Genomic DNA, 20,625 nt, shown 5'->3' on the forward strand with positions numbered 1-20,625 from the left:
TCTTGTGCAAAAACATTTCCGGTAAAGGGCTTTTGCCCAAATGGGAGCGTCAAAGCATTTGCGCAAGAAGCACTGATTTCTAACAGTAGAACGTCAGTGCTTTTGCGCAAAATCAAGTGGCCAGTGTAGACAGCTGGCAAGATTTTGCGCAAAAGCACTTGCTTTTGCGGAAAAACTTGCCAGTTTAGACGCAGCCCTAAGGATACTTGTATCACTGGTTGAGACACATTGGGCTATAGAAAACTGTATTTCTAGGCAGCACTTAAAAACACCACAATGTGTTCTATTGCTAATTTGCTTTAGCATCAGCTAATGCAATTAACCTGTCCTGTTGTACTTGGAATCTTACAGAATATTCTTAGTTGAACCTGGATGTGGGTTTGTGGAGGATTTTTTTTTTTAAGGGAGCATTAGGTAGTACTCAAAAGAAAAAAATGACTTTTAAAAAATTTCTGTAAAACATCATAGAAAACTAAAAACAGCCATCATATTCTGATCTTTAAAATATGCTCTAATAAGTAGTTATGACAAAGCTAATTTGTCCCTTCTGAAGTCAGGGAAAACAGCACATACATTGCAGAGAGAAATATGAATACATGCACAGTTCTTCATAATCATGCCCTTATTTGTAGTCAGTCCTGGAAGATAAGTTGGATGCTTGGTTATTTAGGTAAGAAGGATGAGATGCAGTTGTAAGACTATGAATGGCTGACTTCTGAGTTCTATGAAATAAAGACTTTCAAATTCAAATTGAAGAACAGTGTTCCCTGTAAGCTGAGCATTTGGGTGGCCACACAGGATTGATTCAAATGCCGCCCAACTGATTTGCAGAATGCCTATGCTGCCCCTTGCCAGCAACATGTGTTTCTATTGGTGGTGTACATCTGCCCTTGTGTTGATGCACATAAAATTTATTCCTATCAAGTTGCAGAACCTACTTCAGATAACCAATGCTTTTTTATCCCTCCTCTCTCAGGCTATTAGAAAAGGTTTGCCAGAATAGCTATACCAGAAAACCCTGCTAACACAAAATCACAGTCTTAACCAACATTGCCTATAATTGGCCTTTATTTTCAACTTGTTGTAAGAATACCACAGTGGAAACTTTGGCAGAGTGATGGTAGACTTTCTTTCAGTCTACTGCCCAGAATTCTAGTCTGATTCTACATCTAGACAAAAATTGAATGAGAATAATGTAAAGAAGTCTTGTGTTAATAAAATAGTTCATTTACCACTGTATTGTGACTTGATATTAAGACTGAACTTGTTAAATTAAAATGACAGTATTTGGCTTTTGAATTTTTTGCTTACTACCTTACAATATTTGGTAGTTCACAAGTCATCTACCATGTAATAGTGCATATTTTTACCGTTTCCCTTATAAGGCACTCTGGCTGTCCCTCTAATTACTTTCTGTTCTCTGAATTTCTTCAAATTCATCAACTTTATTCATTCTGGTGTCACAGTGCATGACCACTCATAGCTCCTCTCTGGAATTTTTTTCTTTGTAGCCTGTCAGTTTCCTTAGACAAAAGCTGGGAAGACAAACCATTTGTTACTAGCTTCCAGATCAGCTGATCAGTTGAAATGGTGAAGTTTTTGGTGCCTTCACTTGTGTTGTGCTGGAATTCCAATTTCATGTCTGCTTCTCCATACAGCAGTATGTGGCAACTTGAAGTTGCTTATAGTTATCTTACTACATTTGCTACATTTATGTTTACATTTACATTTATTACATTTTATATGGGAGACTGATGCTCTGATCTTTGGTGGGACAATCATTTTTGGCTGTCAGTCTTCCAAATTCTCACTCTTCACCAAGATGGTTTCCTGCTGAGGAGCTGGAAAAGATCAAGCTTAAATATTTAGTGGTCTCATGGTCAACTTTGGAAGTATAGGAAGAAAGAGAGGACAAAACCTCCCTAAGTTCTATCCCTACTTTGGACGTTGGATAGTTTTGGAGTAATATTGCTAAAACCAGATGACGTGGGGCTTGTCTAAGCAAAGATGTGTGACATTGGCATTAATTTAATCTCATGACTTTTGGCGTTCTTGATTATGATTTTTGAACATTTGGGGTTCAGTTCTGCTTATCTGTGCATCTCTAATCAAATATCAGAAAAGAGATCTTGGAGTCATCAGGGACAGTCCTCTGAAGATGTCCATGCAGTGTGCAGCGGCAGTCAAAAAAAAAAAAACACAGGATGTTAGGAATAATTAAAAAAGGGATAGAGAATAGGATGGAGAATATCTTATTGCCCTTATATAAATCCATGGTATGCCCATGAATACTGTGTACAGATGTGGTCTCCTCATCTCAAAAAAGATCTGGCATTAGAAAGGGTTCAGCGAAGGGCAACTAAAATGATTAGGGGTTTGGAGAGATTAAAGAGACCAGGACTTTTCAGCCTGGCAAAGAGGAGACTAAGGAGGGATATTATAGAGGTATTTAAAATCAGGAGTAGTCTGAAAAAAGTGAATAAGGAAAGGTTATTTTCTTCCCATAATATAAGAACTCAGGGCCACCAAATGAAATTAATGGGCAGCAGGTTTAAAACAAATAAAAGAAAGTTCTTCACACAGTACACAGTCAACCTGTGGAACTCCTTGCCTGAAGAGATGATGAAGGCTAGGACTATAACAGGGTTTAAAAGGGAACTAGATAAATTCATGGAGGTTAAGTCCATTAATGGCTATCAGCCAGGATGGGTAAGGAATGGTGTCCCTAACCTCTGTTTGTCAGAGGGTGGAGCTGGATGTCAGGAGAGAGATGGCTTGATCATTCCCCGTTTGGGTCACTCCCTCTGGGGCACCTGGCATTAGCCACTGTCGGCAGACAGGATACTGGGCTGGATGGACCTTCGGTCTGACCTAGTATGACTATTCTTATGTTTTTATGTAACATGTTATGTCCACACTGGCTTCCAGTCTGTTTCAGAATGTAATTCAGGGATTATTTTTAACCCATAAAACCCGAAGTTGTTTCAGAGTTCTGGCTTATCTTGGGGGTAGTTTCCTTTGGGTGACTTTGCAACACTGGATCAACCTAAGTGCTCAAGAGAAGATTTTCAGATTAATACCATCCAGATTTATAGAGGGAACTGATTAAAGAGTGCTAAATTCCCCCCTACCTGTTGCCCAGCCATGACATCTGAAATCTGTTGCTAACTACAATACTTCACAAATTCTGTTCACTTTTCCAGACTGATGGATTAGGAATATTGTTTTGATTTGACTTCTACCCCCATTCCCCATTAACTAGAAGCTAGACTCTTAGCAGTAAGAAGAGGTTAAAAACTGCCTTCCATCTGAAGTCAAATTCTTAAAATTGAGTTAGTTAATAATAGGCTTAGAAATATCAGTTACACAAATATTTGTGTAAGGTCCACCAGGACAATTCTTCCTGTAAACATTTTGATGATGTGAAGTATTTTCTTATTATTTGGCAGCATAAACAAGGTACTTCTGAAAGTCAGAGATGCTTGACACATAACAGTTGTGTACCTGTTGCTACTGAATGATCTCTTTGATTAAATTAACTCTTGAAAGTTTTAATCAAATGTGGAAAATATTCCTCATGCAGTAGGACTTCCTGCATGCAAGGATTTTTTGAACCACAAACTAAACTTGAATTGTGACTGAATACTAGTGTATAAATATAAAAAAGCATAGTACTAGCTGCAAGAGGTTATTATTTGTACTGTGGTGATATCTAGAAGCCCCATTCATGGACCAGGAGCCTCATTGTGCTAGGCATTGTATAAACAGCACAAAATCAGTTCGTGTTGGTCTGTTGTAGATAATCCTGCACAAACCATAAGTATTTATCCTGTATCTGTACAAAGAATTCTGTGGGATGCACTATAATTAGTTAAATATCTGTGGATTACTAGTGCTAAAAAATGCCGTATCTAATGATGATTAGAGGCATGCAGAGGTTTTATATCTTTTAAGACTGCAAATTAAAATACCAGAATTCTCATTTCATTTGCGAATCTTAAAATCTGAGTAAGTTTATATAATTACAGCGTGCATGATTGTTTACCAGCTGCTTAACGTAGATTCCTCTTCTCATGAGGATCATCTTGCAATACCATCAGGAAAATTAAACTTTACTTCAGGATTTTGTGTACATTTCTGTGTAATTGGAATTTGGGTCAATTTTTATAAGTTTCAACTGTTCTGCTTTATCAAGTTCTGATAAATTTTTACACCATTAAGGCACACTGTTTTGGAAGCTTGCTATTGAAAGTACTGTAGTACAATTATACCTTTATTAAAATAAGCTACTTCTGAGTTTTTGCTATGAAAAGATTCAAACATATTGCATACTTTTGAGAGAACCTATAGCTGTTTTTGCAGCTTCTTCAAGGGTAAGTCTAGACTACATGGCTCCGTCGACAGAGCCATGTAAAATAGTTTACTCGGCGTAGTCAGTGAAGCGGGGATTTAAATAATTTCATGAGGCATACCGGAGCGGTCAAAAAAGGCTTCCCTTGTCGACCAATCCGCGACTAGACTGCCGCGCTGTGCTGGATCAGCTGATTATTGGCACAGCATGGTGGCCATTTTTATTTTAATGAAGTGGGGATTATTTAAATCCCCGCTTCATTGACTATGCCGAGTAAACTATTTTACATGGCTCTGTCGATGGAGCCATGTAGTCTAGACGTACCCCATGTGATTACTCATGTCCACTTGACATTATGTGTGTATGCTCGCCACTTGCACCAGTGCTGGAAGTTTTTCCATCAGCAGTACCCATGGGGAGCATCTCTTCTAACCCCAGGAGGGGCACCCTTCTTGTCAGCAGTAATGTTGCAATAAAACTGCTGTGCTTCAGCTATTTTGCTCTTTCTGCAAATCATCTGTGCTTAGTGTGTACAGTTCTTTCAGTAGTTTCTTAGTTTTGTAGTTTGTAAGTTGATAGTGTCCTAGATGAAATTTAACCTAGGGACTAGGCATTCCCTGGTTCCCAGGTTTCAAACTGAGGCAAGAGTGCAAGTGTCTTATGCCTGTTAGCAACTTGCACAACTGCCTAAGGCATTTAGACGAGGGCACATTAGTGAGAAGTGCCATATTTTCAGATATTTCAAGCTTCAAATAAAGAAAGGGACATTCACCTTGGGGCACTCTTAATGGAGTCACCACTAATCCTGACTCTGGATACCACATTGGTCTCAGTCTTGAGTGCTGTAACTTTAGTTGGTACAGAAATTGCCACCAATGCCATCGTCAAAGTGGCACTATTCCCCCTTGATGTCTCTAGTCTGGAAGGTGAAGACCTTGGAAAAGGGACATTCCCCGATGTCTTATCGGGGAATTGTAGACAGATTCCGGTAGAGTGGTTCAGCCTTCCCCATCCCACTCTGGTGACACCAAGTAGCAGCACGTGGAGGTACATTTTACATGAGAGGCCTTTTGATCAGCATACGATGTTTTGGCCTTGTTGGCATCCATCAGGCAGTAGCACAGTCAAAAGAGTAAGCCCATGTTGGGAACTTTTTAGAGTGTTTCTCTCCCAGCAGCCCCCATCTCCTCCCAACACATCATTCTGCCAGCGTTCCCCAGTATGAAGCTTTCATGCCTCAGACTTTGCATGCACCCTTCCATTGCCCTGATTATGGGTGCAGGAGGCAAGGCTCAGGGTAATGCTTGCCAGAGCCTCAGTGTGAACAGATTGCTGCATGTGTCCCTTATCCTGGGCACTGTTGCTGGTGCCCTGCCTCCTTGAGATCTTGATACTGCTCCCAAGCTCACTCAGGTGATTGCTGGCATCTTTCTCCATTCCATTGATCTTCATGGTCAGGGAGATCCTTGGACTATAGGACCCGATTCAGGCTCTATTCTGAATCTCAGCACCGAGTGAGCATTGGAAGGCATTGCCAGTCCATGCCAGTCTCCAAGGTCCTGAGACAGAGTCTTGGCCCACTCAGGCTGGTCTGTAGCTCTCATTGCTGGGCAGAAGGCCTTCCCACTCTTGGTCCCCAGTGGCCATAAAGCTACCAATTCTGAACAAATTGGAGAAATGGTCTGAGGTAAACAGGATGATGTTTAATAAGGACAAATGCAAAGTGCTTCCCCTTAGGAAGGAGCAATCAGTTTCACACCTACAAAAAGAGTACAGCAGAAAGGAATCTAGGGGTTATAGTGGACAACAAGCTAAATACGAGTCAACAGTGTGATGCTGTTGCAAAATAAGCAAACATGATTCTAGGAAATACAGGACTATGTAGCACTTTAAAGACTAACAAGATGGTTTATTAGATGATGAGCTTTCGTGAGCCAGACCCACTTCCTCAGATCTGAAGTTTTTGATCTGAGGAAGTGGGTCTGGCTCATGAAAGCTCATCATCTAATAAACCATCTTGTTAGTGTTTAAAGTGTTACATAGTCCTGTATTTTGTTTCAGCTACACCAGACTAACACGGCTACATTTCTATCATGATTCGAGGATGCAGTAATAGGTGTGTTGAGAGCAAGACATGAGAAGTCATTCTTCTGCTCTACTCTGTGCTGATTAGGCGTCAGTTGGAGTATTGTGTCCAGTTCTGGACCACGTTTCAAGAAAGGTGGAGAAATTGGAGAAGGTCCAGAGAACAGCAACAAGAATGATTAAAGATCTAAAGAACATGATCTAAAGAAGGAAGACTGAAAGAATTGGGCTTGTTTAGTTTGGAAAAGAGAAGATTGAGAGGGGACATGATAGTGGTTTTCAGGTATCTAAAAGGGTATCACAAGGAGAAGGGAGAAAAATTGTTCTTCCTGGCCTCTGAGGATAGATCAAGAAGCAATGGGCTTAAACTGCAGCAAGGGAGGTTTAGGTTGAACATTAGGAAAAAGTTCCTAACTGTCAGGGTGGTTAAACACTGGAATAAATTGCCTAGGGAGGTTGTGGGTACTGGGCCCTGCCATGAGGACAAGGGACTGGACTCAATGACCTCTCGAGGTCCCTTCCAGTCCTAGTATTCTATGATTGTCTTTATTTATGAGAGGGGCGTGGAGCCTGTTTTGAGTCGGGTCACTGACCCACAGAAAAGTCAGTTGGGGCCACACAAGTGAGACACAAAAACACAACCCCCCCAACACCCTCAAGCCTTGCTAATGTGGCCTCAACTGTGTTGGTGGAGGCAGGGGACAGGGTGCTGGGGCAGGAGACAGGGATCTTGTGGGTGCTGGGTCAGGGGGCCAGTGGGGGCAGGGTGCTGGGGTAGGGAACAGGGTGCTGAAGTGGGGGACAGGGTGCCAGGGCAGCGTGCAAATTGGTGCTGGTGGGTCCTGGGGCAGGGGACAAGGTACTTGTGGGGGAAGGGGCAGGGATTGGTACCTGGGGAACCTGCAGCTGTACACCAAGGCCCAGGAAGTGCGTGGACTGCTCCCCTGTCCGCCAAACAGCTGTGCGGTATCAGGGGGAGGGGGAGTCCTGGACTGTACCAGCTCCAACTGCTCAAACAGCTTTGCTCCTCTGCTCCCCACAGCAGTGTGCACTGCCTGAGCAGTTAAAGCTGGAGCAGTTCCGGATGCCCTCTTCTTCTCCCCTTCTTCCCCTGCACGCAGGAAGGCAGCAGGGGAATAAAGTCTCCAGTGTGCAACAGCCCGGTGTTTTAGGTATTGTGCCTACTCTTTGGAAGGGGGAGGGGAGATAGCAGCCCGTGCACTTCCGGGACCTGGTGAGCAGCTGCAGAACTTCCCCCCTCCCCGCAGGAAATCCGAGCTACCTCCATTGTCCCTGAAGGTAATGTCAGCATGGCATTCATCTTGGGGGAGGGGCCTCCCAAAGCCTCGCAATCAACTGGTTGAGCCCCCAGGATTGACCAGTCGATTGCGGTCAACAGGTTGTTGATCACAGCTCTAGACGTTTCCTTCAGAAGTTGTCTTAATTAGTTTCACATGTGTTTGGTCCCTTATCACTGCTGATCAATGGATGATGGATATAATAACATGGTTCCATCCAGTTTTCAGAGGTACCTATGCTGTTGCCCAATTCTTTGGTGATTATTATTGATTTCCAATAAATTATATTTACCGAACTGGGGGATTTTAGGGTTCTAGTCCCAGAATCAAGGTTGTCAAGTTCAGCATCTAGACAGGAACAAGCTGCATGGCTATTGCACAGCAATAGCACACTAAAGATAAAACAAAACTTCAATTGCTTTTTATCAGCGGAATTAGTAAAGACAGAAGCTTCAAACCACATAAAGATATAACAATAGTACACAGTTAATCTGATGAAATCTCTTGTACTGTTCTTTGCATATACTCATATCCTTGAGGGTTCTGGTGGTAAGACACAGGTCTTGCTCTGTGGCCTTGCACCCCAAACTAGTCTGATGGTCCGTATCTTCCCCTTGCATTGTATTCTGGCCTATTACAGGACCTAGGGGCTGTCATGAACATTTATTCAAATGCCCAGCCTCTCTTGTCCATATCAGATTTCCTTCCCCTACATGTTGGAATACTCTAATCCTGTGGTCACCAACCAGTAGATCGCGATCTACCGGTAGATCTTAGGGACTCCAAGAGTAGCTCTTGAGCCCTCTCTGAACTGCGCACCTGTGCAGTACATTTACATTAGATTTCCTCATGTAGTGTAGGCAGGGCATCAAGGAAGGGGTGGGGCAGTAGATCTTCGCCTGTTCTGAGACTTAAAAAGTGATCTTGGATGTAAAAAGCTTGGAGACCACTATATTGTACTAATGATTTAACTTATTACCATATATTTTAATTTGTCATGGCAAGTTCATGGTTAAGCATTTTACAATCTTTCTATCCTAAAATATCCAAGCCTAGTATCAGTTCAATGTTCCTGCAGTTACCTGATACAGTTTTGTACAAACTGCTCCCTTAAGCAAGATATTCCTGGGTTCCCAAAAGTTAGGGGGACTCTTGGGCTATTTATCGAATCCAAAATTCATAGGCTGCAAAACCTTGAGCTTAAGCTGATGCATTACAGGACACAGGCAGGTAGGTTCATTGCGTCATTGTTAAGAAAAATAAAATGTTAAAAGGTAGTTCTATGGGCTACAACATCTAAAGTCCCTTACCTGTCCCTTTTCAGGGACCCATCTCAAAAGGGTCCATTACTTCTAGAAAGAAGAATGCAAACTTCCTGAAGTAATAGAAGAGATCTCTTCACAATAAATTTCAGCACATTTGGAAGATGAAATTCAGAAGAGACACTCTTACATCACCATATTTCCTAACCAGGTTAATTAACTCACACAGCAGATCTCAATAGGCCTGTGAAGCCGTCCACATGTTCATTTGTTCCAGACGTTAAGCTTAAGAGTCAGCTAACAGAAATCAACTTTAATTCCATTTCAGATAATCCAATTTATCAGGGTCATCCTAGATAGTTACATGTACAGAGCCTGCCTACCTCTAGGCAATTTCTTTAAACTGTGTTCCCTAATTTTTCATCTGAGGAAGTACTGACGTACCTGTGTACCTTCAATCTTCCTGGACACACAATTGCAGATCTAAAAGTAGTCATCCTGCAGCAAAAAAATATCAGGACCAGACTTCAAAGAGAAACTGCTGAGCTACAGTTCATCTTTAAATTTGACACAATCAACTCTGGATTAAACAAAGACTGTGAATGGCTTGCTAACTACCAAGAGAGCAGAAGCTACTTTTGAATTCACACCTCCAGATCAACTGCTAGAAGTGGGCCTCATCCTCCTTGATTGGATCCACCTCGTCATCTCCAGCCTGATCCTGGCCTGCATATTTATACCTGCCTCTGGAAATTTCCACTACATGCATCTTGACGAAGTGGGTCTTTGCCCATGAAAGCTTATGCTCCTACACTTCAGTTAGTCTATAAGGTGCCACAGGACTCCTCGTCGCTTTTGCAGATTCAGACTAACACGGCTACCCCTCTGATACTGTGTAAGATGGTGTCTCACCCTCCTATGTCTGAATGTCATTGAGCACATGGGAGAAACAAGCCCCATGTTCTCAGTTCCAGTGCCTACCCGACATTGCCCTCAAGTAGCCATTTTGGGGAAAGTCCAATTTTGCTCCTGTAGCCAGGGGCTGGATGGAATATGATCAGTTCTTCCTTGTTTATGGTGTATTCATAGTCTGGGCAGTCCTAGGAACTGCAAGGCTTGAGCATGCTGTGAGGACTGAATCTTTAGAAACTTCAGCTGCAAACTAACAAGGAACTGTCCTAGACTGAGGTGTCATTAGAGGAGTACTGGCTGGGGAGAGAATTGCTGCTCTGTCCTCAACAGGTAGCTGCAGCTGTCACTGAGAGAGAAGTGTTCTTCCTGCAGACAGGCAGCTTCATGCGCGGAGCCCTGAGCCCCTGGCTGGGCAGGGCTAGTTATGCAGCTGCAAGGCCCTGCTGCTGCATGGCTTAGAGGGAACCTTGCATTATAGCCATTCTTACGTGCTCTACTGATGATGCATGAACTATGGTTGCTTTCAAAAAATTTTATCACTTGGACAGATTTGGCGAGATTTTCATGGGGATGGCAAAAGGTACATCTGACACATTTAATTCCTGCCAAATTGCAAGTCCTTTTCCAAATCATGAATGCTAGAGCAATTAGGAAAGGTCACCAGAATTTAGCATGGGTGGAAAAATACTTTGTTTTGCCTTTGCCTCGTTCTTGGGAATGACTGTACTTTTTTTGTCTGAAATCTTAAAAGCCTGAGGGAGATATTCAGCCTGTAAAATTCCTGCCCAAATGTTTATCAAAGTTATAAACAATTGAAAATAAAGACTTGACTTATGGGAAGTGTCAAGCAACCTTAACAAAGTGGTGCTATCAGCCATACCTATAATTTTGCCAAACTTGTCTATTAGTATTTCAGTTCCCTGTAAGAGCAATAGCGGTGTCCAGAAAACATGGGTATGAAGAAAAATTAGTGTCAGACAAAGAACATTTGGATAATTGTGGATAGTTCTCTCAAAACATCCATTCAGAAGAAATTTGGAGCAATTTATTGTTTTATTAAAGCAATTCTGATCAGTTAAATCAATGTGACATGTCAGTCTCAAATCATAATTTCAGTTGCTAATCAGAGGAAAGATTGGTCTGAGCTGTGAACCATATGACAAAATTTAAGTTTGTTCCAAAGGTGTTTGCTTTGGGACTGTCCACCTTTTAAAATGACGCCTGAATAAATTGATGGAATGCTTCTTTTCTGCATCTTTTTAAAGTGTTCCTTCTTTTTACAGCAGCTGAAGAATCGGAAAGTGACATCTATATGCGATTCATGAAGTCTAACAAGTGTTATGACATAGTTCCAACAAGTTCTAAGCTTGTTGTTTTTGATACTACGTTACAAGTAAGTGCTCCAGACTACATTTTGTTGAGGTTCGATTGCCTTTTAACATGAACATAAATGCCCATCTCGAATGGTGTGTGAAATTGATTTCTCTTTAGAGAACTGTTTTTGAGAAGCTTTTTGGGTCCAAGAACTGCAATATATATGTGTGTATAATTAGGGAACTTTTTTATTTTAATATTTTACTTTGAGTCAGTATTTAGTGGAGCTTTCTGATGGACATGGAGCTTTACTGATTTTCAGCAGGAATAGATAAATAAGACCATTAGCAAAATATCAACCTTCTAAGATTATGTGGGAGTATGAGTATTTCACATATTATCAGAATGTTTTGAGCCTTGTTTTTTAAGATAAGAGCTAGACAATTCAAGGTTTAAACAATCCTTTGAATTACATAAATGTATAATTCTTTGGAAATTTTACCAGTAAATTATCTTCTGAAGGATTCAGTGAGTTTGGATTTGTGTTTTTGTGTGCATGGTGAATGCAGTGGACAAAAGCAGCAAGTGCTAGAACAGGGATTGGCAACCTATGGCACGCATGCCATTTTCTGTGGCATGCTAGATGGGAGCTCAGCCCCGCCTCTCCTCCCACCCCTGCACAGCGGGGAGCCTGTACTTTGGCTGGAGGCTTAGGATAGCTGCAGGTTGGAGCACCAGCTCTGGCTTCCTGCTGAGAGCATGAGAGGCACGTGCACGTCATGACATAGGGGCCGCGGCAGTCCAGCAAGACCCTGCACTGAGCTCTGTGTCCCTGGGGCTGCCTCTGCCCAACCTGGGTGTTCAGCTCTCGGGAGTTAAGGGGTTAACACCCCTCCTCTCCCCCATGCATGTGCTATAGGCTCTGCCTCCTGCTCCAGGAGCGGACTGGGCTGGGTGGCTGGTCATACATGGGGCACCGGGGCCTATGCTATGTTGTGCTGCTCACTGTGAGGTATGTGCAGGGCCAGGAAGCCTGTTCCCAGCTGGGCTCGAACCAGCCCCGGACTCTGCCTGCCCCAGTCCCAGAGGCGCAGCCTGTAAATGAGGGGCGAGCCCTAGGCAAAGGGCTGAGCTGGGCAGGGAAGTTACTCTGTCCCTCCTCACCCCAGCACGGCTCCCAGGGACTAGTGCTGCTGGTCTGCTAGTGTGTGCGCTGAGGGGAACAGGGATGTTGGGGCAGGAGGGGAATGAAGGAAGATGTGGGGAAAGGATCAGAGGGGCAGGGGTTGCACTGCAGAGGGATGGGGTGATGCGGGGGGGATCATGGGGCTGAAGGGAGTGAGGATGGAGCAGGGGAAGGTGCACTTTCCTTTACTCCCCACTCCTTTGCCTTCCTTCCCCCATCGCAGCACAATCCTCTTTGCGCCTATCATTCTATGTGAATGGGAATTTCTGCCAATTTGCAGACACTGCTGGAAATCTGGCAGCTCTGTACACTGTTCAGTAATCTGTAGTGTCCCTTGGCATTAAACCTCCGCTCCGGGTCTCCAGCAGAATAGCTGCTTTTAATGCCAGTGCCTATTTCTGCTGACAGCTCAGACCCTCATTTGTTATTTCCCCCGCTGCTCTGAGCTGTGTCTGTCTGGGGCTCCTTGGCTTCTCCATGGATCAGTCTTCTCCAGCCCCTGTTGTGACCCCTCAGTTACTGACAACACCTCACTGGGATTTCCTGAAAAACAGCTGGCTTAGAATTTTTAATCTAAATATTCTTCTTTTACTTAGTTCCAGAGCTATATAGTTGCCATAGGAAACACAAATCTCCATCATAACCCAGAAAGACACCAGTGTTTATTCCCCTTCCGCAAATGGGAGCACAATAATCAACCAGCCAAAAGGGTTTTGATACGCACCTATTTGGCTGCATTGTCATCCTCTCACCTTTTTGCATTACTTCCCCAGTCCTCTCTCTCCCCCAAACTCCCACTTGTACCCCACCCTCTCAGTTTGACTCAATTTTGTAATTAGAGCAGTGGCTCACATCTGGTCTTGCTCCTTTAGTCAGTGGTGTATATCCTTACCCAGAGTAATTCTACTGTCTGAAGTGGGGCACTGACAGCTGGAGCATAGCAGTTGGAACCTGTTGCCACTGAACAATCTGAGCTACAAGCCAGGTGTAGGCCCCAGATGGGAGCTCACACCGAGCTGACAGCTCAGGCTGTCAGTGCTGGGTGGTGTGTAGAGTGCCAGCTATCAGCTCCATTCAGGACTGACCAACAGGTGAAATAAGTAACAGTCTCCGCATGGACCCCGTGTCACTCTAACAACATGAACGTAAAGGCTACACCTCTTGTGAAGGAGGAGTTATGTCAGTGAGTCAGGGCACTTACTTCAGCAGAGCCAGCATTTGAGAGTAGACCTGACATAATAACAGTGACCTGTCTCTGGAGTGTAGACCAAGCCTGAGTCTACTAATATTTGTGTCTGTCTTAGCATTTCAGTAAATCCCCAAGAAGACTTTTTCAACACATCTATTAGTCTTCTGTCTGATCTCTGTCTGTACAATAGTGTCCTGTCAGGGTTCCAGTAATAAATGTTGGTGATGGCCATTTTGCTAAAGAAAAGAAAGAGCCAATAATGAGAGACTGATTAACCAGTTCTTCTTCAAATGTTTGCTCATGTTGATTCCATTGTAGGGTGTACACGTACTCACATACACGACTGTCTGAGACTTTTGTCTTAGTGGTACCCAAAAGGCTAGCCATAGCACCTCATAGCAGGGTATATCAGGCACCGCCTGCCCTGCACACTCTCATTTCCTTTTTACTGCCTGTGGTGGTCATTCAGAGCACTTCTATTCCTTGCTTTACAAGCGGTCAGCAGTTTTTTTTCATCTGTTTAGTCTTGTTCCCTTAATACTTGCTGGTTTGTAGTTAAGTACTTGTAAGTATTTAGTTGGTGTGTCAGTGGAGTTGTCTCTAGTGGGGCATGACCCAGTCTTAGGTATAAAGCCCTGTTGGTTGTATAACAACGCATGGGAGTTGTCTGTAGTGCCTCAGGAAAACCCATATAAAGGAATGCTGTCATATTTGCCAGAACCTTAGTACCTGGCAATGTTCCCTCTAGGGGGCACGCCTTAGTGGCTGCGCAGGAAACAATCATAGCATACTAGAACTTGAAGGGACTTCATAAGGTCAAGTCCAGTGCCTGCACTCATGGCAGTACCAGTCATCTTCTGAATCTCCCCTGACAGATGTTTGTGTAACCTGTTCTTAAAAAATGCCCAAATGATAGAGATTCCACAACCTCCTTAGACAACTTACTCCAGTGGTCTTTGACAGCCTTGCTCTAGTTGCAGGAAGGAGACAACTCCTTGGGCTCAGAGGCCCTAACAGCATGATTTGGCTCCCAAGGGTGTAGCAGCAGCATCAGTGCCAACCTGGCACCAAAGCTGATGGCTGTATTGGAACACACAGGGCACAGTTAACCTGTGGAACTCCTTGCCAGAGAATGTTGTGAAGACCAGGACTTAAACAGGGTTCAAAAAGGAAACTAGATACATTCATAGAAGATACATCCTTCAATGGCTATTAGCCATGATGGGTAGGAATGCTGTCTCTAATCTCTGGTTTTCAGAAGCTGGGAATGGATTACAGGGGAGGGATCGCTTTATGATTTCCTGTTCTGTTCATTCCCTCTGGGACACCAGGCATTGGCCACAGTTGGAGGATAGGATACTGAGCTAGATGTACCTTTGGTCTGATTTAGTATGGCTATTCTTATGTGCTTGCTATGAACATAGACTAAGGCTAGTCACGTTTGTAGGAGCCTTAAGTCTGGGAGTATTTTTTCACGTAGGTGCTTGCAGCCATGTGGCCTATCAGATGCAGGCATATGTGGGTCATGGTAAGTGGTTGGCTCTATATGTGGGTGATCTAGTATGACATGGCTTGAAAATGTGCTACCAGCAGGAATGCAATGGCCCACCTCGAGTCTAGACCTTCACCAATGAACTCTATGCATTAAACAGAAAAATCCACGTTAGCACCAAGGATGCCATTTCAGGAGGGTGGGAGGGAGCAGCTGTGTGCTCTGGAATGCAGCTTGCTTTTAATTCTGTTCCCTAGATTATCAGGGAGCCATCATAGGCTGCCCCAGAGATGGATCTGGCTCCTACATTAGGAAGGTGAGATAAGGAACACCCTGAAGGTAGGGAGGGCTCTGGAGTGGCTTCAGAGATTGGGTATTCCCCTGGGGAACACAGGGTGATGGATTGGAGTCCTGCCCCACCAGCCAGGTGAGAGGCACGTACAGAGAATGCAAGTACTTTGAAAAGCAAGCCTTATCCTGGAGTGCATGGCTGCTGCCCCCACCTTGGTTAGCACCTGATCATTAGGAGACTCGGATCATTGCAGATAAGAGTGCACCAGATTGAGGCTCCTCTGGACCTACCCCAGAGATGTTCTCTTGATGAACAAATCATTGCAATATGGAAAAATCTTGATCCTTGTTGGCAAGAAGAAACAGGAGGCAGAGGGTCAACGGCTTCTGATATACCACGATTATGAACATGGCACCCAAGGGGACACTACAGGAACTTTACAGGCGCAACTACCTCAGAAGTCTCTGATGGCCGCACAAGTAGGCTCACGCACACCCTAAAATGGAATGGACAGGAGCAACCCAACTGGAAGCAACAACCATTGCAAAAAAGGTTGAGTAATCATTTTTTTTTTGTCATGCCATAGTGAAGTTATTGGATTGGAAGAAAGACCTGAAGATTTTATCTAAAACTTTTCAATAAAAACATTTGTGAAGAGGTTAATCAACAAGTATATTCAGGTAAATAAGTTAACAATTGGAACAATTTAAAATTTTAATAAAATTAAAGGAAATAAGTATGTTTGTCCACCTCCTTTGAGAGAGTGGGTAAAGAGGACCTCAAGATCATAGATCAGATCTTAAATTTGCTAATTTATGACCAAATGCTGTGAGGGAATCAGTGTTTCACAACTCCCATTGAAGTCAGTGGGATTTGTGCATGCCTTGACATCTTTAATGGATCTGGTCCTTATAGAAAACTAACTTAGAATTATTTCTTTGGATTTTTAAAAAGTGCTACCATGCCAAGCTTCTTGGTGCCTCTTTCACAAATTACTAGAATATGTCACTCTCAGATATATTTTGTAACTGCTTGCAAAATTCACAGGTTCTGTAACTAAAGTAAGACATAAAATAGTCTTATCTCTTTTACACCAGTGTAAATCAGAAATGATCAGTGGAATTATACCGCTGTAAAATAAATAAGGAAGATAAAAATTAGACCTTCATTAATATTTAGTAGTTTATGGTAAATTACTTTGGAAGAATGGTGGGTTTTATTTTTTGTTTGGGGTTTTTTTTATTTGATTTTAGTTTTTTGAGTAGTTACTGAGGATATTAAGGAGCAGGTATTTGGCTAATTATATATTTATCAACTATACGATTAGTAAGAGGAGGCAGTCTGCAGAGCTGCAGTAGGGGTACCTCCTAGAGCCAATGCAAGCTGGGACTGAGCAATCCCGGCTCGTGCAGGGTTGGGACTGCTGCAGCTGTTCCTTTTAAATGCTACATTTAAAAGGCAGAGATGCATCAGGATAGGTCCAGGTCCCGGCATGGCTCCCAGCTCGTACTACATTTAAAATGCAGAGCCACAGCGGTTACAGACTGGTATGAGGTGCGGCTGCTCAGTCCTGGCTTGCGTCAGGTCCAGCAGCTCCTGTTCGCGATGGCCCAGGCTGGCTGTGGACAAGGGCTGCTGCTGGAGCAGTCTCTGCCCACAGCCAGCCCAAGCTGCCACGGACAGGTACTGCTTCGCACCTAGAGAGGCAGCAGTGTCGGGGAGGAAGGCAGCACTGTGGAGACGGTGTCACGCTTAATAAAAATTCAATACATTACATAGTAAGTCTCACTACAGATTATAGTATTTTAAAGGGACTTTTAGATACAAAAGGAGCAATATTCAGGAAGGTATAAAAGTACCCAAATATCCCAGAGGATCTTAAATTACATTTTACACAATACATGCCACCACTCGTGATGTATAGTATGTGTAGCTACAAGCCACAGTGAAAATTAGGCTATGTCTGCACTGTGACGTGTAGCTAGCCATGCCTGTTGGTGAAAGGCTCTTCCAGAATGGAAGCAACTGGAAAAGACTCTAGCCAAACCGAAATGCCCACCGACCATGGCGTGGCACAATGGGCGTGATCGCCCCACCGTGGACAAGGGCTGTTCTGTCCAGGCCAGGCCCGCCCTGGGAGGAGACTTCTTTGGCTGAGTTGGAGTCATCGGTTGCTCCAGCCTGACTGGCTCACCGGTTAACTGTAACTGGTAAGTGTGGTGCTAACCGGTTAACCATTCACATCCCTAAAACACAATGTTTGGTTTGTTTATTGGTTTTTTGTTTTGTTTTTCCTCCCAATACTTATCATTGTGTCTTTTTTATTACTTTTTATTCACAGTACAGGTTCCATTGATTTCATCTGCAACTATAAGCACTTAATACTTTTGCAAATTCAACATTAGGGGTTTCAAGTTGGGAATAAAAAATGAGGAACATACATTTATGGTTTAGAACAGGGGTGGGGAACCTAAGGCCAAGGGACCGGATGCGGCTTCCAGCTTTCCTGCATCCACCCTCCACCCCCTCCAAGGCTGAGGGCTCTCCTCAGCATTGGAGACCCCACGCTGGCACTCCAACCCACCACCACCTCCCTGTGAGGCTGTAGCGCACCTCTATCTAGCCTAGGCCTCACTGAGCTCTGGTGTGTGAGGGGAATGTGGAGAGTGTCTTTCTCCTTCTCAATCGGGGGCCACATCAGTGAGGATTTGTTTTGTGTTCTTGGTGGGGTTTTTTTTTTTTCTTCTCATTTGTGTGATTTTTCTGTGGTTTAGTGGTTCCCCACCCCTGGTTTAGATGAATTACCCAGCATCACACAGGCACTTTCCACAGAGGCAGGAATAGAATACAGTTCTCTAAGATCAGGCCTACACTAAAAGGGAACATTGAATCAAGATACACCACTCCAGCTATGTTAATTACGTAGCTGGAGCCAAAGTACGTTGTTTCAAGTTTCTACGCTGGCCCCACAGCAGGAGACTGACTGGAGCAAAATCTCCCATCTGCTTCCCTTACTCATTGCAGAAGCAGAAGTACTGGACACCAATGAGGGCACCCTCTGAGTATGATTTAGTGAGTCTTAACTAGACTCACTAAATCGAATTCAGGAAGATTGATCACAGCAACTTCTTCATCGAGTAGTGTCCCCGAGGGTGCTCCACTCGAGGTGCTGGGCTCGTCCCGGCGTCGCAAACCAGAGGAATTTTCATTAGCAGTAGCCCCCGCCACCGGACCGCACATGCGTGACTGCCCCTTTGCGCTTTTCAGCTGAGCGCGGTCCGGTCCTGTCAGTTTCTCTCCAACCATCCGCAGACGGAGTTAGATTAGACTCCCTTCTCCTCTCTGAGGAGAAAGGGAGATCTCTTAGTTATAGTTTGTTTCTGTTTAGTCATAGATAGTAGTTGTAGTCCCCCTCTTTTCCCCTTGTTTAAAAAAAAAAAAGCCGTTTTTCTTCTGCTGGTCAGTCAGTGCCTACCCGGCTTTCACCTGACTGAAATTGACCCCCCTCCCCAAAAAAAAAGGACACAAGAAACAACCATGCCAGGATCACCTGGATTCAAAAAGTGTCTTTAGTGCCAGGAGGCTATGCCTCTCTCTGATGGGCACTCCCGCTGCGTCAGGTGCCTCGGAGATGCTCATGTCCCAGCGAAGTGCAGCCATTGCACGAAGCTGACAACTCGTGCCAGAAGAGATCGGGAGCTGAGACTGAGAGTCGTTCTATTTAATAAGGCTCTCCAAGCTCCAGAAGTCTCCAAGCCACGCTCTGCAAGCAAAGATCATCCTGGGCAAAAGATTCTCCATGGGATCCAGAAGATGCCGGGCGGCAGCGCGGACAAACCGGGGACCTCTGGCTATTCGCCGAGATTCCCCGTGGACAAGTCGGGCAGGGGCCGTAGCTCCTCGGCCCCAACTGTAGCCCGCCACAAGGACTCCGCTCTAGCACCCACAAAGGGTTTGCAAGCGGAGTCGGTGCTGGCAACGACTTCCATGGCCATTGCGAAGCCAGCAAGGGAAGCCCCAGCACCGGGAGTTCCTGCACATGCGTGGCTGGGATCAGCTGTGCTGGCACCCGCAGCGCCTTCCCTGTGTGCTGTTCCATGCTCCCTGGTGCCAGAGACACCGGCACCGGATTCAGCACTGCAGCGGGAGACTCTGCCTGTCCAGCCCCCAGCTTTGACATCATCCCTGGCTGATCCAGCGGCACCGAGCCTGTACTCTGCCAATGATCAAGTTACAGAGGCTCCTTTGCTGCCTGCTATTCTGCCACAAGCGCCCCTCAGCCTTCCTTCAATTCCTCAGTGCCAACCAAAGCACAGCACAAATCTGCATGGGTCCGGACACCATCACTGACACCAGACTGTGTGACCTTCTCGCCTGGACCTGATTCACCTGCCTTGTCCCATTTTGGTAGCCGTCATCATGTTCATCATTACATGGCCCTCAGAGAACGCTACTATAGGTCACCTCATTGCCATGTTGATACTATCGGGACCACTGCTCGCGGTCTCCTTCTCGCTACTCCAGGAGATCCTTCTTGCCAAGGTCTCCAAAACTTATAGCTTGTTCTCGTTGATATGGCACATTGAGAAGACACAGCCATTCTCTTTGCCACTGCCGGTGGTATGACCGATGTTATCATGAGTGCTCTTCTTATTCATCTCACCGCAGAAGGTATTTGCAGTCACGGTTACCACAATCTTCTTGGCCTGAGTCTCCACACGGTCCGGACGAGTCTGCGCCTTATGATGCCCAACCATCCTCGGCTGGAGATGTGGATTCACGCTATCAGGAAGATAAGCAGGACCACACTCCTCGTCAGGGACAGCAGAGCCCTGATTCCCTGGCGCAGCGTTCCTCTTCCTCACCGGATGATGCAGTAATCCCCGGGGACTTGTCTCCTATGGAGGACCACAAGCAATTCCAAGAACTCTTCAAAAGGGTTGCTCAATCCTAGGACATCCAGACCACGGATGTACAGCAGAAACAGCATCGGCTGCTAAAGAATTTACAACCTTCCCAGAAGTTGAAGCTCACGTTTCCCTTTGATGACGCTATCCTAGAGGTTGCCGACGACATCTGGCAGACTCCGGCCATGTTGCTACCAACTAATAAGAGGTCGGACAAGAAATACTTCATAAGCCAGAAGGGTATGGAGTTTCTGTTTACAAATCCTCAGCCTAACTCCCTTGTGGACACTGCACAAGAGAGAATAAAAACGTCTCAGACCAAAAATTCCTCAAATGA

At 44.6% G+C, this 20,625-nt stretch overlaps 1 protein-coding gene across 15 annotated transcripts in view; it reads left to right on the plus strand.

The window, feature by feature from the left end:
- PRKAG2 (protein kinase AMP-activated non-catalytic subunit gamma 2) overlaps positions 1–20,625 on the plus strand; it is a 387,855-nt gene that overhangs the window by 299,634 nt on the left and 67,596 nt on the right. For 11 of the 15 annotated variants that reach the window (XR_012902124.2, XR_012902125.2, XR_012902126.2 and 8 more), the window contains one exon: positions 11,192–11,301. The exons of 2 other annotated variants lie outside the window; for them this stretch is intronic. Coding sequence is in view for 10 of the 13 variants with exons in the window: in XM_075922807.2 (XP_075778922.1) it covers positions 11,192–11,301 (110 nt within the window). In the remaining 3 variants the exon portion in view is untranslated. The remainder of the gene's footprint in view (positions 1–11,191; positions 11,302–20,625) is intronic. 2 more of the 15 variants (XM_075922806.2, XM_075922810.2) reach the window with 1 other exon arrangement.

The sequence above is a fragment of the Pelodiscus sinensis genome, chromosome 2, assembly GCF_052426305.1.
Source record: "Pelodiscus sinensis isolate ZL-2025 chromosome 2, ASM5242630v1, whole genome shotgun sequence".
In the NCBI taxonomy this organism is placed as follows: domain Eukaryota; kingdom Metazoa; phylum Chordata; order Testudines; family Trionychidae; genus Pelodiscus; species Pelodiscus sinensis.